Source organism: Stegodyphus dumicola, chromosome 2 (genome assembly GCF_044657685.1).
Source record: "Stegodyphus dumicola isolate Sdum_Otavi_A_Nest chromosome 2, ASM4465768v1".
In the NCBI taxonomy this organism is placed as follows: Eukaryota; Metazoa; Arthropoda; class Arachnida; order Araneae; family Eresidae; genus Stegodyphus; species Stegodyphus dumicola.
In genome coordinates this window covers 225,030,193-225,048,067 of record NC_140769.1, presented here as the reverse complement: position 1 = coordinate 225,048,067, position 17,875 = coordinate 225,030,193, and the positions used below count along the sequence as shown (strand labels likewise).

Here is a 17,875-nt window from a genome sequence, read left to right as displayed (position 1 = left end):
ATACGGTCTTTTAAATGATTTTGATGATTTGTGTGTTCGTTATTAGATAATTTTCTACATCTCAAATGAATGCTTCACATGGAAATTATCCAGAGTAACATGAGTCTAGTAATCAAGCAAACCTGCATAAATAATATCGAGGTAACAAAAACCATAAGTATACGTATTTTTAAATTATAATCCCGGACTCTAAGCCGTTCGATATATAAGAAGTGGGAATGTTCTAAAATGTAAGAACTGAAAGTAAATGTAATTCCAAATACCTAATTACAAGCGATTACATGTGAACAGTCATATAATGGGCAGGTCATAACAGAAAATTTGCTGTTATTTAACACAAATCATAAATACACATGAGGTAGAAGGATCTCCCGATGTGGCTAATGGCCATCCATGTTCTCAAAAAACTACGAAACCGGAGTGCAGAAAGAAGAAGGCTTATCGTCGAAACGGTTAACTTTGTAGAATATGTACTTTGTCGTATTTATGTCACGATATTACGTCAAATAACAATGCAATAAAAGTAAAGTAGTATCTCAACTATTTCCCTCAAAGACTCAGGTTTCCAGCTCTGAAAGAGTCCACCGTTTTTCTTAACCTTCTCCCTCAAATTTAAAGACAGGCTCCACTTCCATATTTTCTGGCTTTTCTTTACCTATTTATACATTTATGACACTTGCCCAAAGCAAACAATATTTCTGTTATGTTCGTCCCATCATACAATTACATATATAAAATCGTGAGCGAATTTAGAACGTGGGTGGTTTGAAAATATATCGATTTTTACTTCAAATTCTTTTACACTTTTAGGACTTCATATCAATAGAATCTGGGCTTATATTTATGGATTTTAATTTTTTGTGATATACGACTCAATGTTTGTGATTTACGATACATTTGAATTTAATTTGATTACTGAACTTCGTTTTCCCTTTAAACCTTTCTCTTACCATAAATTTTACTTCCTGATTGAATCTAAAATTGGTGTCATCAACAACAGTCAAATGCTATATGATAAATCTGAAGAACTATCTTATCTTTCTTATATCAGTAAACTAATTCTATGCCATGGGATATTTTTGTTGAATTACGTTCAATAAATAGAATTACTAAGAAGCTTTCTACTGACATTAATAAGCTGATGTCAATATCGTTCCAGCCAAAGCGATCCAAGTGGGTGGAGTCTGAAATTGGGAATGACTCGTCGTCCCTCTCATCCTTCTTTCACACAAAGCAGGGGTGTGTCTCAGATAGTTCGGCATTCCGGTTTCAGTTCTGTCAGTCTCTACAGTAATGATATCGTCCTTATCCGTCTCGACAAACATGTCACATTCGACGCCTTCTTGAGACCGATCTGTCTCCCTCCGCATAACATGCCTGTCTCAGAACTCCAGTCCTGCACTGTCATTGGCTGGGGTAAACAACAGCACGATGATGGTAAGTTATTTTCTTCATTAATCTCCATTAGTGCTGCATCTGGTTCCCTAGTACGATTCTAAACATAAAATTAAAGCAGTATTATCATTTTAGCATATCTGAGCTGATGTTTTATATGTAGAAACTGCTCGACAAAATCTTAAAGAATAGTAAAACGTAAAAATGAAGTATGGCTAACGAAATTTCATCAAGAGAGGTATGATTAATCATGAAATTGATCTGACTTTTTTGCCGTTTTCCAGGCTACTGTAGAACTTAAAAACAAAAGAAAATTATCATTGTGATCTTGCCAGATGTAAGGAACTGGTGGACACAACTTTCAGGAATGACATGGGAATTTTTTTAATACTGCGTGTCTGGTGGAATGGGAAATGTGAACGCAGAAATAATTTAAGTGGGAGAACACGGAGAACGAAAAGTCTTTTTAATCACTGATATCGGCAACAGCTATAAGGTATTTCTCCCGCCTTCGTAGTGTAGTGGTGAGCACACTCGGCGCATATTCGAGAGGCCCGTGGTTCGAGTCCCGGCGAAAGCGTTGCTCATTTTTCATCTGTCTTGCTTCGAAATAACCTACTGTCTCTACAGATCTGATGTTTCATACTTACAACAATTATTACAAAAATGAACAACCGTCAACTGAAGTACATGACTCACAATGACAAAGAAATGATTGTTATACGCTCTGAAAGATGCTGCCCTGCATGTAACGTACTTCTACGGCAACGGCCCTAATTCTGTTGACAAAGTCTTCAGGAAAGTCTACTATGCGTCTTGTAAACAGTATCAGTTGTCGTTCTGATACATGTATTGCTACTGCTGGTCGTTCGACTGAATAAGTCTTGTAAACATCAAACACTTTTTCTCGTAAATACCCGCGATTAAAATTACTTCTAATTTTTCATGTTGCTCGTATTTGCTGTAACTTCGCTTTCACATTTCACGTTCCACTGGGCATTATATTATGCAAATTTTGCCTTTTGTCATGTTCTATCTTTTCTTAAAGTTGGGCCAATTAATCCTATTATACCTTGTATATCGAAAAATATAGTAATTAAAGTGACAAAGAAGGAAATGCAAAACGTATTTTTTTCTCTAAGAAATGCAGCCCTTTATGGTGCATATAACATTTATACAAAATATATTATTTGTTTTAGTAACAGGTCATTTACAAGCATAAAAAATTAGAAATTAATACATTTAAAACTATCTTGGAAAGATGCAAAATAAAACCAAAAATACTGTCACATATACGTTCGCATGTTGATGGTAATGACTTCCCTAGCAAAGTCCCTGATTTGTCATTGTATTGTGAAACATTTTCAGGACATTTCTATTTCTGATTTTATTCTGGTACTCTTCTTCGTTTCGCAATCTTTGGTGGAAGTAAAGCAGAAGTGAAATTTATATAACATAATTATTGAAAGTAGTATTTTTATATCTAATTGTTGCGTTTGAGATAATTTATATATTTCTATAAATTTTATGTATAGCATCTGTTATTCATCACAAATAGTATTATTCTAAATTAAATAAAAATAAATTACTAAACAGTCTTTTATTCTTTCATGAGTAATCTTAGAGATCTCTATCAGAAATAATTCAGCTGTAAATAAGACATTTGCATGATGACGGTGTGTTGCTTCATCTCAATTTTTATAGTCTGTACACATGTCATGTATAAATACATTTCCTTTCAAACTTAAAATCGAATGGACTTAAAAATTTTATAGTTAAAAGGTTTTGCGTATTTTGTATTACATTAAAGATAAGAATCCTATGTATTGCAGCTGAACATCATTGACAGCGCCAAGAACTAAAAAGACCGCGACTAACTGCTTTCCTGTTTATAAGCCTTGCTTCTTAACACTGGAATAGTTCAATCAAGCATTAACCAGACTCCTAAAGATATCAGAAACATTCTAAGAACGCCGTTTGATATGAATGAAATTTGTCATAATAGAAACGATTTTTTAAATAGTTAAAAAATCAAAGCTATTGGCCAAATATTTGCCTGAAACAGGGCTTAGAAACTATGTCACATAAAATATTTCACAAACAACAATGGAAGGTCAATTGAGACAAGCATTTTCGCAACGGTAAATCCTTCAAATCCCCGGTGAGGCATGAATTCGTGTGATCTCTGTGTGGTAAAAAATAAATAAGTAAATAAAATGTTTTGTCAACTAGGATGGTATTTGATAGACGCAAGAACTAGGCTACATCCCTTGACCTGAAGCTAACATTCTTTTCTTCGTTCCTAATCAATTGGATTATAAGTTGTTTTACTGATAATGGCGTTCTGTCTAGCTAAGTGGAGGGGCGTCTTCGTGAAAGAGTTTTCTGACGGAAATCGCTTTTGTGCACGTAATATATGACGAAAATAAAAACAGCCTGTGCATGCCCGTTCGGTAGGATTTGAGGAATGTGAAGCGTTCAGCACTTTAACCCACTCGGCCACTGGTGACTGCTCAGACTGTAAAATTAGTGGGTATACTAAGCGCCCATGGACTCTGGAAAGCATACAATAGTCAAAATATAAAACAGAGAGCATATTTATGAACCTGTTTATCAAATTTAAAATGAAACTCGCATCAGATATATAGTTTAAATTAGAAGAAAGATGAACGATTCATTCCGGTCCAGTAAATTTAAATATAAATTAACTGACAGGATCAGGTACAGCATTCGTCAGCAAAGTGAGAAGTAGAGGTTTTTATCTACAGTTGAAATGAATATTTTAATCCAGTAGTCGAACTTTTGAATATTATCTCTATTGCAGTATAAGGTCCACCCGGTGAACGAGCGGCTGAAGGGAGTGGATGTATAAAGGTTTCATGACTTTTCCCCCACGTACAACGTCATTATGAACTAATTTCCCTCAGAATGTCCTCCCCAAAGCTATCCTGCCACCTGCTATAGATAGTAGTCCTTAGGACTATTACAGTAATAAATAATGGAACAGGAGATTTATCGTTATTCTTGTTTATTTGTCATAAATTTTTGTTTGCAAGACTCGTGTATTCACTACTCTCCTTTTACTAGACGCTCCCAAATTCTCCTAAAGCTAGAACTGCATTAACGATTAGAAAGCTTGGATCCATCTAGGCATGTCGTGTTACGGTTACATTTTGTTTCTGTACATTGAATTCTGTGACTGTAAATTTTCCAGTTACAATCGTTAATAGCCATGAAATTTCAAGAGCAAATAGTTAATTTTTAATTAGTTGTACTTGTTATGGTGAGATTGCAACCTGGTGACTTAATTACGTAAATCTGGTAAGTTAATTACGAAAGTCATGATTGGATTTATCGATCGTTAGGTATCTTCATAATATGCAGTTAAATTGTGAGCGTGTAGAATAATAACGCTCACAATAATAACAATAATTGTGAGCGTGTTGCTTTAGAAACTACTTGCTGATTTCAACTAAACTAATGACCGTTATTGATCATACTAAGTAACACAGGCTAACAAAACGGATATTCTGTAATAAATAAACCACGGTTTAGAAAAATAAGGTAGAGTAGTGGCTGGATGGTTAGACAGTCAGATACTGTAATTTGTTCCGAACTTGTTTATGGGGACGAAATTTTAAGGAATTTAAACGCTTAAACCTTAACTTAAACTAGCTTGCGTTTAAGCAAGCCAGTTTCTTCTAGAACATTCTTTACAAAGGTCAACACGACATCAAAAACTAACATTGTATAAAAGATTTGAAAACTGCAAGTTTAGTTATAAATGTTTTGAAAGACAGACATACTCTTTCATGTATGAAACTCAAATAGACTACATGCACTACCCGACATTGAAAAATCAAAAAAGAAGAAGGGGCTAGAAAGTGATGAAACTCGGCAAACAGAGAGAGATAGCAACGAACAATAAGTGATCTTTATTTCGAAATCATGTGCTTAATACAAAGCGAGAAGAGCGTCGGTTCAGTAGGTTGTAGGACCGCGATACACGAAGCAACAAATCTAGGTGCAGAGGACATGAGACTACGGATGGTGTCCTAAGAAATGGCTCTCCATTTCCTGCCAACCATTTGCCACAGTTCATCTTCTGAACGCGGCAATGGCAGCGTCTGCAAATGGCGTCCAATCACATTCCAAATGTGTTCGATTGATGAGAGATCAGGAGAGAACGGTGGTTAGGGAAGCATCTGTACACTGCATTGAAGTCATTCGAGTTAGTGGCAACGCCATACACTCTGCCACGGCTCTTTTGAGTCCCCGGCCCCGCGGCTGCGCACTAGCAACCGTATTATTAAGTTCTTCCTAGACTGCACCGCAACTCCCTAATAAACAAGTAATTTTGCACAATGGGGGTGAAGTTCTAGTTCTGGTTCTGATTGTACACCTTGCAGAGCACGTTGGCTGATGCGAGCAGTGCGTGTTCAGACGTTATCCTGCTGATAAAGGGCATTGATAAAGGGCACTCCCCTACCTTCAGGCATCCCTGAAGCTCAGCACCATTTCAGGCATTGGCGTCTATGATGTGGGGTTGATGGAAGTCTTCTTATAAGACGCCACGAGTGATTGGTAGCCACTAGCTACCAATCAATGGCAAACGGTACTATGGAAATGAATCTATAGCAAATGGTCGACATGAGAACATACAGGGTGGCTTAAACATGCTGAACATGAATTTAGGTAGAAGAGGCTTACGAGTGCGGCCACCGCTTGTCGGCAGATACGTCGATCCACGCGTGCTGACTTCACTCCGGCTGCACCGGCACCCCTGGAACTTGTCACATTTCTTTGTTCCATCGACCGTTGTCACAGCCGGTACACTGTGGACGTGTCCAGGTGTGTGTCAGCTGAGATTTGCTCTATGGACCAACCTGTCCTTCTCAATCCAATCGAGGAACTGCCTTCGTTTAAGACGACCTGGCATTCTTTGCTATTACACGCGTCCTCTGAGACAAGAACAAATTTTCTATGATGATTTCTCTAGCCGAAATAACGGCACGAAAATTGAACATTCTACATTCCCTTATATCTTCTACAACGTGAGATGGAGAGCTCCGCATTTTACATCATTTCCATAACTTGGTGACGTGCGTCTACTCTGAAATTTACATATTTTGGGGCCACTCATTCTTTGTATTGCATTTTCAATGTCGGATAGTGTATATAAACTACTCCTTTTTTACTGTTACAGTAATTCAGAAATCGTAGAAAACTTTGAACTTGGCAATTCAATTGTGTTTGCAATGAGGTTCGTCGGGGGAGAACAATATGTAATTTTACATTAAATAAAGTTACTATATATAACTTTCATGGATTAAAAATATATTACCAGGATACTAGATTAATGTATACGTGAGTAACATAGGAAAGGATTAATTGTTGACTTTTATTAAATGCATTAATGCTTAAACTGTAATTGCAAAAATCAACAGAATTATCTAATTATTACCTTGTTATTTAGAAAATAGTTTGAACTCTGCATCATGAACTGTTTTATTTATCCTTCAACATCTATCAGGAAAAACAAAGCAGCTTTTTTTTTACCGTCTTGATTTACAGAGGCCGATTATCAAAAAGTCATACACCAAGTGGAAGTCCCCATTGTGGAGTTCGATACTTGCCTAGAATGGTACTCTGCCCAGGAAGTAGTCATCTCTGATACTATGCTCTGCGCTGGATTCGCAGAAGGACAGAAGGATGCTTGTCAGGTACAGTGTTCAACAAAAACGGTAGTAGAGAATTTGTGAAGTAACTTAATGCATTTTATTTAAGAATATCACAGTTATCTAATTTAACTTTTACAGTATAACTTGGCAAACATGTTAAAAAATATTAAATAATTTTTTGATAATTAATTTTCCTTTACTACGGTCAAAAGACAATTACAGATATTCTGAAGTTAGCAACCGTAATAAAGAAATGTGCTAACTTCGTAGTCACGGTTAAAATAAAAAACAACTCGACATTTTTAAATAACCAAGCGAATTATGCATATGTTTTCTGAAACTATTTTAACCTTTTTTATAATTAACTTGACTGTATCTCAAGCTAATTTAAATTTTAACCTTTTTTATAATTAACTTGACTGTATCTCAAGCTAATATAATCAAATACGTTTTCTTTGAACATTTAATAATTATGGAAGTAAATATAAGTCGGAACAGCTAGTCAAATAAGATATGATTAAACAAAAATATGTTTAACTTAATTACAATAAAATAATAATTTCATAAATGTGCCTTTTCGCATTAATTCGTTTTTAGAGAAAATCATGAAGAATAAGATAATCTTCTGTTGAAAGTAAATAAATTAAAATCAGAAAATATTACTGAGAGGCTTATTTAAGCTTACGTGGAAGCTACCATGGTCTAAATTTATGATTTTTTAATTTTTGGGCCTATACCATAGCTTAAGTCACAAGCATTCATTTCTTGAAGCTGTACTTACAACTAAGATAATCGCGTTTCATTCTCTCTTAGTAAGGAAACTTTTATGAAAAGATGCTCACGGTTGAAATCGATACTGAAAAGAGTTTTAATCATTGTCCGTGAAACTACTTGCACTTACCAAAAATGTTTTTGTCACTGTAATTACGTTAAAGCATACCAAAAGGCGCTAAGCTATTTCAGTTGTGGTTCTTACACTTATACTAAAGTGTTAAAAAATTTAAAAATTAAATCAGGGCATTATATGAGATTTTCATTAAGAATGATCGAGGTAGAAATATTGAATGAAGATGATTATGGTGCTGGAAAGTAAACATATTTTTAGTATTAACTAAATCTAAACAGTTTTTATTTCATTTTATTCTTTCCCCCCTTTAGGTATACGTTAATTAAACCTAAAGTAATAAGCTCAAGTATTCCACTTTATGTAAATAGATTGTATCATTAATAATGTATAAAATTATAGATATACGTGGAGAAAATTTTAAAATAACAAAGAAATAATTATTAATTTTTTTTAATTTCTATTCAAAAGTTTTATTAAAAACGTTCTAAATTCTAAGCTGCTTTTAGATTAAAATTGAAATTATTGTTTATTGTTAAATGGCCCATTTTCTACAATCCTGACAAATTTTGTAAAGATATTGTATTTTGCGAAAGTGTATACCGAATAAACCCACCATCGGTATTTTTTTTTTTTTACTAAATGAAAAGGAAAATTTAATAGTTCTATTAATTTAATAGTTGTATTGGGTCAGTCCATAAATTCGTGCGCATTTTTTGGTAAATTTTTAAATAATATAAAAAAACACAATTTAACATGTTAATCAATTATATATTTTCCTCCATTATCTACAGTGTCTCGCCATCTTACAGGCAGCTTTTATTATGTTTTGAAGCAAAAAAAATTGAAAGTTCATTGTGTACATCCTGTTTAGAATTTAATTTTTTCCCCAGTAAAAAAATTTGAAAGGCACAAATAAGTGCAAATCACTCGAGGCAATATCTGGAGAGTAAGCAGGATGTGGCAAAAGCTCCCAATTAAATTCACTAATTTTTTTGCAGCGTTGTTCGAGCCGTATGCGGTCTAGCGTTATCATTATGAAACAACACTTTCTTGATATTTACCAATCGTGGGCGGTTTTTGATCAATTCTGAGTTTAGACGGCAAAGTTGTTCACTATAAACTTCTGAATGAATCGTTTGATTTGGTTCTAACAGTTCAAAACGTCCTGAACGGGCTTCATCATCAATGCTGCTTTTTCCAACTTTAAATTTTTAAACCATTTCAGGACAGTCCTTACACTAATAGTGTGTTCACCATGTACACTATTAATTTTTATCGCTGCGAACCTGGCAGATTCACCACACGAAAATAAAAAATGTAGCACAGCACGTTTGTACTTATTATCTATATTCATCTTCTATGGGTACTAAAATGAGTTCGATATTTACGAAAGTTGGTGATGAACTGAATGCTATGTTAGTCAAACGATGACAAGTTTCAACAGGTTCGAAATTGTATTGTTTTAGTAAATGCGTCATAGCGAATTCCACGCATACTCTTAATGCGCACGAACTTATGGACTGACCTGATAGAATTAATATCATATTATTACATGTATATCAACTTAATTGTACATATTTTCAAGGTACTAAATATCTTAATCTTACCTTTCTTCTGAAACTAAATATGTGGATGTAAACTAGTATTAAAATTGTTTTATTTAGAAAATCGAAATGTATTAAGTGCTTGGCACATCTAGCTGAGAAATTGGAAGGCAAGTGGTTCGAATCCGTAGTGAAGGCAAAGTTGGTTTTTCACATTTCCTGCTCCAAAATTCTTAATAATCTCTACAGTAGCATCCGAATGGGATGAAACTCGTCTCGCCTCGAGTGAGTCTCATTCCTCTACTCAGTAACCTTTAAGCAGGGAAGAATGAAAAGAACTAGTAGTCTTGGATTGTAAATGGTTAGCAAAACCAGCTAATAAGCTGAAAGATCCGTGGCTCGAATTCTGACGAAGATACAACTGATTTTTCATGTTTCCTGATTCGGAAATTTTAGTAGCCGTTATAATGTGAGCTAGTTGTTCAGTTCTTATAATGTACTCAATTTCCACTTGTTTCATCCTAGCACAACAGACCTGTTCCTTAAAGCTATGTTCTACTCACAGTTGCTGCTAACTCTGAAATCCCAGTAGTTGCCACAAGAAAAAAGGCTGTGAATTAATTCATGCACATGTCTTGTAGCTTTATGAAGTTAATTTACAGATATAAGACTTGCGCTATGGCTATAAGTATCAGCCAACTTTTAAAATGCTGAACGCATCCTTAAGAATTGGTTCCACCATCTACCAACGAACAGAAGAATTCACACTGCAATCATCAGGGTAAAGTCTCATTGACTTTAAACTGATCGTTATGGTGGTAGACCATTTTAGGAAGAGCGAGAGAAGGTATGATATCTCAACAGTATTCTTACGGGAATTATATTTCGTATTTATTCTAATTTAGAACACGAAATAATAATCTGCTTCAAACCACTTATTGCTATACTGCTATCCAAGTAACTATGCTATGTTAAATATGTAAACCAAACTTATTTTCAGACGGTGTGCTTGACTTAATACACTTATTTCAGTGCTTACATGCTCTTTAGTGCTTACATAATAAATAAATTCTCCTTTAATTGTGAGTTTAAATAAAGATAACTAGATACCCAAATCAAAGAATACTATTTTTGCTTTATGGGTTAGAAACAGATTGAATGCACACAGCTCCGATGATAGGTTAATAAAATTTATCTTATCAAAAGAAACAATTCAAAGTTCTGGAACTTTCCACAAAAATAGTCGTACAACTCTTCACAGTATCACAGATTATAGTGAGTAGTTACGCTTAGTAATAACTACTCACTATAGTAGTAGACTATAGTGAGTAGCTGCAAAGAGCATCAATCACAATTATTCAGTTACAATATTAAATACAGTTATACAGGGACTGGACAAAATGTCTCCTAATGGTCGCCAAGCTTGACGACTTTTGGCGATTTCTCGCAAAATTTGACTACAAAATTATTTGCCAGAACAGTTGCCGACCTGGCGATATCTCGCCAATTTAGTGAGATAGTCATTTACTCAATGTGAAATACACTTGCCCTTGTATTCTTACTTTTCCGGTAAGTTTCGCTTCTCTAGATTTTCATGTTACATTACACAGAAAAATACAACAATTTCACATATAAGTGTAATAAAATCATCTATCTGTTTACAAAATTCGTAACAATATATTTCCATTGATTGCATTTTACAGTATTTGCTGTTTCTTAGAAAAATATAGTGATGATGAATGCATTTTTAATACTGTTATCTGCTTTTTTACTTTAGGGTGACAGTGGAGGACCTTTGGTTTGCAAGACAGAAGATCACTGGTTTGTAGCTGGTGTTGTTAGTTGGGGTATTAAATGTGCCCAGCCTAATTTACCAGGGATCTACACTAATGTTCCGCTTTATGTGGAGTGGATTCGAAAGACTGCAGAAGAAGCTGGATATCCGCTTTAATGCCAGAACATTTTAAAGATGGTTCAAAAACATTGCCATCGGATACTGAAATCATTAAAGAATTTAATAACATAACTGAAAACGAAAATAACAGAAGATAACGTAAGACATAATTTTACATTCAAGCATGAGACTTGGTTTTTCTAGGCAACAAAATTTCAAGCCTCTGAAACTTGCAACGTACTTAAAAGCATCCTGGAACTATCTCGATGACTCCTTATCGTTACAGAACAATCTCGAAACATAATTCACTTGTAAAGAGCTGAGTATTGGGCCACTGAAATGTTTTTGAACAATTATGTTCTTGATTACATAAAATTTTTGGTATTACCTATAATGGATGCTTTTGTAGTAGCTTCAACTGTTATAAACTATTATAAGGAGCTTTTTTGTGCTCCGATGAGCAGTTTCCTTGTCTCTTTTTCCACCAATTTATAGACACGAAGGCACTTTGAGAAGATTTATGTCCTAATATAGCTTCCTGAAAAGAGAGTAAAAATAAAAAAAAAATGCGTGCTGGAATCAAATTACCAAAACATATTTTCAAATTGTTGCAATGTTATAATCTTTGGAAAAAAATTTAGGTCTAAAAAATTAAAAACTGACTACCAACATATCAGTAATTTGATATTTAGTTTAATAATTATAGGACAAAACTATTATCACTGTATTTATATCATACCTATGCTAAGTAGCATAAAGAATTAAGAAGGAACAAAGTCGTTAATACCTTCAAACCAAAGAAACAAAAATCATATATTCTTATGGTAGGAAAGCTATTAATTTACTCTAGTATTTATGGCGGTCTTTTTCTTAGGTACCGATTTTTCCTGGGAATCATAATATGGATGTGGGAAATATTTTTCTTGATTACTTTCGTACTTTGGCTCCTCTAAAACTAAAACTTGGGAAAACTGGTGTAATTTGCAGTTGTCCTGAATTACGTAATTAATGGCGTATTAGTACTGACATTCTGTGATAAGCAGTTTTTTAACAAAAGTGGTATTTTCTTTTTAGTTAGTGATAAAATCCTATTCGTATTAAGTAGGTGTTGTTGCCAGTCGAAGCTGATGTAGGAGACTTTTCCTTTATCGTTGATATTTTAATCAGTCATTTCTTCTGGAACTCTCAAAACCATTTTGCAGTAAGTATTATTTCATATCGTGAGTGTCATAAAAGAAATAGGTCCCAGCATGATTTGATAAATTGCTAAGAAAATGTGTAACTCCATTTCTGAATTACACTATCGTCTGTCTCCAAAATAAAATTTAATGGTTTTGATTGAATTTTGTAGTATCATAATGATTGCAAATTGATATAATATTTCTTTCCTTAGTTTTGTTCAAATAATAATATGTTTTTAATGAGGTAATATTTTCCTTTGTACATCATTTCACATTCACTAAAGAAGTATAGAAAGAAATTCCGAGTCTTTCAAACTGAATTTGTTTTTTGAGTTGACTTTTAACTTTGCAGAAAGATTTTTTGGTCATATCACAATAGCAAAATATTTTTGAATTTTATATATTCTCTTTCTTCTTATGTTTCTGTTCTTTCAAGTTGGTATTCTATTGCTAAACACTAAAGAATTTCTTCAATATATCTTAGACCAGAAGTTTCTTGCTTCTTTATCCTTGTAATTAACCTCTTTTTTTTTTTTTTTTTTTTTTTTTTTTTTTAATCTAATTCTCAGACTTTTACTTCAAAAAGTCGAAAAGTTTATTTCATTCCATCTGAATTTAAATCTTCTTTCTACATTATTTCCAATAGCAATAGAATATTTTGAAGCGATTATAATGAAACGTTCAAAGGTTAATTAAAGTTTATTGTATAATAAACGTTCAAAGATAATAAAATATTCGAAGAAAGAATTTTTCAAAATATGATGATTGGAATTCTAAAAGGCACAAATAAACATATTTAATTAAGTACACAGTGATAAAGCATCAGCTTTTTCTCTCTTTATGTCAGAATTTTTATAAATTATTAAATTATTAAAAAATTATTAAAATAAGTGTAACTTTTTTTAGGACCTATAAGATTCATTTTTCGTAATCTTTTCTGCGTAAACCTGTTGATTATTTTTATTTTTGATGATTTTTTTATAAATTGATAGACAGTGTATTAAATTTATACGAATGGAATTATTTTGCATATACTCTGAATATAAACCGAATTCTTTAATTGCTTTGGCTTTAAGAAGACAATTATATGTGCTTAAGTTTTCAGTTAAAACTGAAAATAAGAATTTTTAATCTCAATGAAATGTTCCAGAATTTGAACGAAATCTCTTAAGAATCATGTGAATCTTCTTACATTCTAAAATACTCAAATGAATAACCACATATCAACTGAGAAAATCTTTTGCAATTTGAGCGTAAGGGAATACATTCTACGATATCTCTCCCCCGCCTTCCCAAGAAAAAACATATATTTTGTATATTTAGAAAATATTTTAATTATAATATATAATTAGGCAAAAGTCACACTTAAGTTGGCTTATCAAAAACTCCATTGATTTTGAGGACATCAAACAATTTAAACATAATGGACAAAACGATGAAATTGTAAGAATGTATGCAAAATCAGGTTTGGGGGAATAGGGATTTTGTATATTAAATCAACTTCTAGATTTTTTTTTAATTTTTAATATCAAATCATTTTTTAAACATTTCATTGAAAATATATATTAAAAAAAAACACAAATAAATTCTCTAAACAGCTAAATTTTTGTAATCTTAAAGAAAGCAAAACGTTTTCACACTGTAAGCAAAATTTCGAAATTGGTGAGAAATTTCAAAACGTTATGCTATTTCCTCTAAAAATTAAAAAATATTCATCAAAGCCTGCAGTCACAAACATACCAACGATTTTAATCCTGTTTTGCCCCATGAACCCGTTTCCTCATTTGCCAGATCGACATGTCCTTCTCTTTCCAAAAATCGAAAAATACATATACATTTATTTCGTTTAGATTATAACCGCAAAACAGAAAGCAGACGGAGTCAGGCTGACCGCATCTTCTCCCTGAATGAATAAAATTTCTCACCAAGGAAAGATTTACTCCAAGCTAAATCAATATATATATAATTAAAGCAAAGCGTTTAAATATGAATACTGTTATATTTTTAGTTGGTAAATTCTTAAGAGTAATACTAAATCATGAAAGCTTCGTTACTAAGAAATAACTAATGTGAAGAAGTAATATGAGAAAAATAGAAATAACTTCATGGTATGTCATTTGTAACTGAAGTAATTAACTTCATGGAATGCATATTTTTTTATTTACCTGCAACCTCATTTCCCCAAAAAGCTTAAGTACTTGTTAATTAAAAATTAAGAAGAAATGAGGGAAAAAACGAAACATTTCTCTGTTCATTTCTGGTGATATATGCAATTATGCACCTTCAAAATTGTTTCCCTAAAAAAAAGCACATTTTTGGATTTATTTTTCTTTTACCGGCAGTAGCTTAGCTGTTAAGATGCACAAGATGTAACAATAAAGGTGTGTACTGCATTTAATGTATAGAAGTTGGAATCTGATATTGTAAACAAATGTGTGTGTAAACTTATTATATGTTGTATTTTTATGCGAAAAATTAAATGCATATTTTAAATTGTCTGTAACTAGTTAGTATAATTATTGCATCTGTTACATGTACATATAGACGTAAAATATAAGCGATGTAAAAATGGCCACTTCAAAATAGTGATGTTTGTTTCATTATGTAAGTGAAAATAATAAATAAAGTTACGGTCCTTATTGTTATTGAAGTTGATATTTCTTCCCACGGTTTGATTTCACTTGATAGTGCAATTTTGCTAATTCGAAATTTTACAAATGGATTGATAAAACACTTATTTTTTCTGGGAGATAGCCATTCATCAACATTAAAAAGTTAAACTGCTAACAAAAGTTAATATTCATAAATATAATAAAGAATACTTAAATCTTCTTGTTTTTAAAACACAGTGAAATAACGATTAGATACTACAAATATAAAACTTCCCTACATTCGGTAAACTATTACCATTCCAATACCAGTGAGATAGATAAAAATGCTCAAAATGATCAACTTCAGGCTTTCGATGGAAACAGTAATCTTCAGTATTGTAAAAATAATGTATGTTATTATTATTTATTTTATACACTAAATCATATGAAATGTCTTAATTTAATAAAAAACGTAACAATGAAATTAATACTTTTATTATGGCTATACACTAAGATGACTACTCAATAAAATTCCCTAATAATAATAATAACAGTTTTTTTTTATTATTATTTTACACGAAACGCATTAGTTTGTTTTCAATCTCTGTCTTTTAGACTGACACACGATTCTTGTATGATATATTCAATACATCTGGAATCACAAAAATAACAAATGAGATATTTTGCCTAAGTATTAGTACAGTAAAACTTCAGCAAGTCATCCAGATGGTCACTTCACTTATTAAGTCAAATATTTTCGCTGCAGACCAATTCTTATTTCATTTTTATATACAGCGAGTATTGGTTACTTATTCACTTTTGAAATACTGACTCCGGCTATAAGACGCTGTACTCAAACACACGTTTTAATTTTTATTCCTTTTTTATTTTATTTAATTAATTTATTTATTGTCGGCCAAAACGAAAATAAGTTTCTTTCCATTTGAAGTTTTTCATCAGACTAGTCTGCATTTCCCCTCTCTTTGGAAATCCATAAAATCATTTAACATTCGTCGATAAGGAAGGAAAACATAGTTGAACTACCTGTTTTTCATGGGAAGCAAGCACACAGGTTTTGCAAGTTACACTGTAACCTAATGTTTGGCATCCAAATAAGAGAGGGTTCAGATTCTACATTTTCGGCCGAATTTTTTGTTAGTTATGTAACGAAGCAATGTAACGACAGTGGTTCTTGATAATTCTATTAGTACTCTAGATAAAAATTCTGAATATGTTAATTTGTTTCAACAATACACAAATTTTAAAAAAAATATCAGTATCAACATTTAAGCATGATGTTGAGCTTTATATTACAAAAACAGTTCAACCAGTTTATACCAAAGCTAGATAACTGGATTCCAAGCAATTGCAAATAACAAAACAGGAATTTCGAAAAAAGCATTACTTGCCCTCTAAATCGCAATGGGTCAGTTCCCTTTGCATGGATTTTAAGAAAGATAATTCCTTCCTACCGTGCGGAGATTATTGCTGCTTGAATGCACAAACAATACCGATTAGAGGATTTCATGGAAAAATTGGATGGAAGCTATTCCGCTTAAAAACAAATTTGTAGAAACTGTAGAGGAAGCTTTCTACAGTAGTTGAAGAACAATTTTTGGAATACTCTTACATCTAATTACTGATCCTGGAGCTAAATTTTCATCTGAAATATTTCAAACCTTGCCTAGAATATGCAGCATTAAGCCTATATTACAAACTATCACCCTCAGTGCAATGGCAAAGTAAAACGTCTTCACAGATCAATAAAGGCTGCTTTAAAAGCCTATAATAATGTAATTTGGTGTGAAACATGACCAACGACACTCTTAGGCCTACGAACAGCAATCCATAACGGTACTAATTATACAGTAGCAGATATGGTGCATTGAGAGAATATTAAACTTCCTGGAGAATTCTTTGAAGCAAAATGAAATCATACGCCACCTGATACTTTTATAAATAAATTACAAATGTACATAGAATTAATCCAACCGAAGGAAACGCAACAGAAATGTATCCCTAAATTATTTGTACATAAAGATTTATGATCAAACTCTCACGTTTTTCTTCGTATTAATGGAATTCGGAAGCATTTCGTACCACCATATGAAGGTCATTATATTGCTATCAATCGTTCACCAAAATATTTTATTCTCAGGAGAAAGAATCAAGAAGCAAATGTTTCGGTAGACAGATTAAATCCAGCATATGTCCTACTACAACATATTCCTGAACAAGAGAAATCTACAACTCGAAATTTTATAAACAGTGCGCCAACGCCAACTCAGCTCCAAACCAGAACAGTTGTGGTTCAACTCAGAATCAAATTAGCTTTAAGACAATCCCGAGCTGGTAGAATTCTTTAGACACCATTGCGTTTCCAAAACTGATATATTATATTTATACACTAATTTTATCATTATTTTCAAAATAGGCACCATTACTTGGTCCCCAACATTTCTAACGTAACGTTCGTAAATATACTTGCATAAATGTGTAAATATAATAGCATAGAATGTAAATAATTAATTTAAAAGTAATTCACAAATATTTTAGTAAATGTTTAGTTTGCGTATTATGGTATTATCGTTTTGTGGCAATAGTTTTCATATTGGATTCCTGTTTAGAATCCAATGTTTTGCTTTAAAAAGAAGATTTAGTTTTGCTTCAAGAGTTGAAACATAAAGGATTTGGTGTTATTATGGTAGTACTATTCGTAGCTCAAGAAAATACCATTAAGGT

The 17,875-nt window shown here is 32.6% G+C and overlaps 1 protein-coding gene across 1 annotated transcript in view; it reads left to right on the top strand.

Annotated features, from left to right (window-relative positions):
- The window catches only part of Corin (corin serine peptidase), a 154,808-nt gene extending 139,621 nt beyond the window's left edge, over nt 1–15,187 (top strand). Inside the window, exons 13-15 of the mRNA XM_035362204.2 lie at nt 1,160–1,437; nt 6,970–7,118; nt 11,245–15,187. Of these exons, the coding sequence (XP_035218095.1) occupies nt 1,160–1,437; nt 6,970–7,118; nt 11,245–11,418 (601 nt within the window). The 3' untranslated portion in view covers nt 11,419–15,187. The remainder of the gene's footprint in view (nt 1–1,159; nt 1,438–6,969; nt 7,119–11,244) is intronic.
- The last annotated feature ends 2,688 nt before the right edge of the window (nt 15,188–17,875 follow it).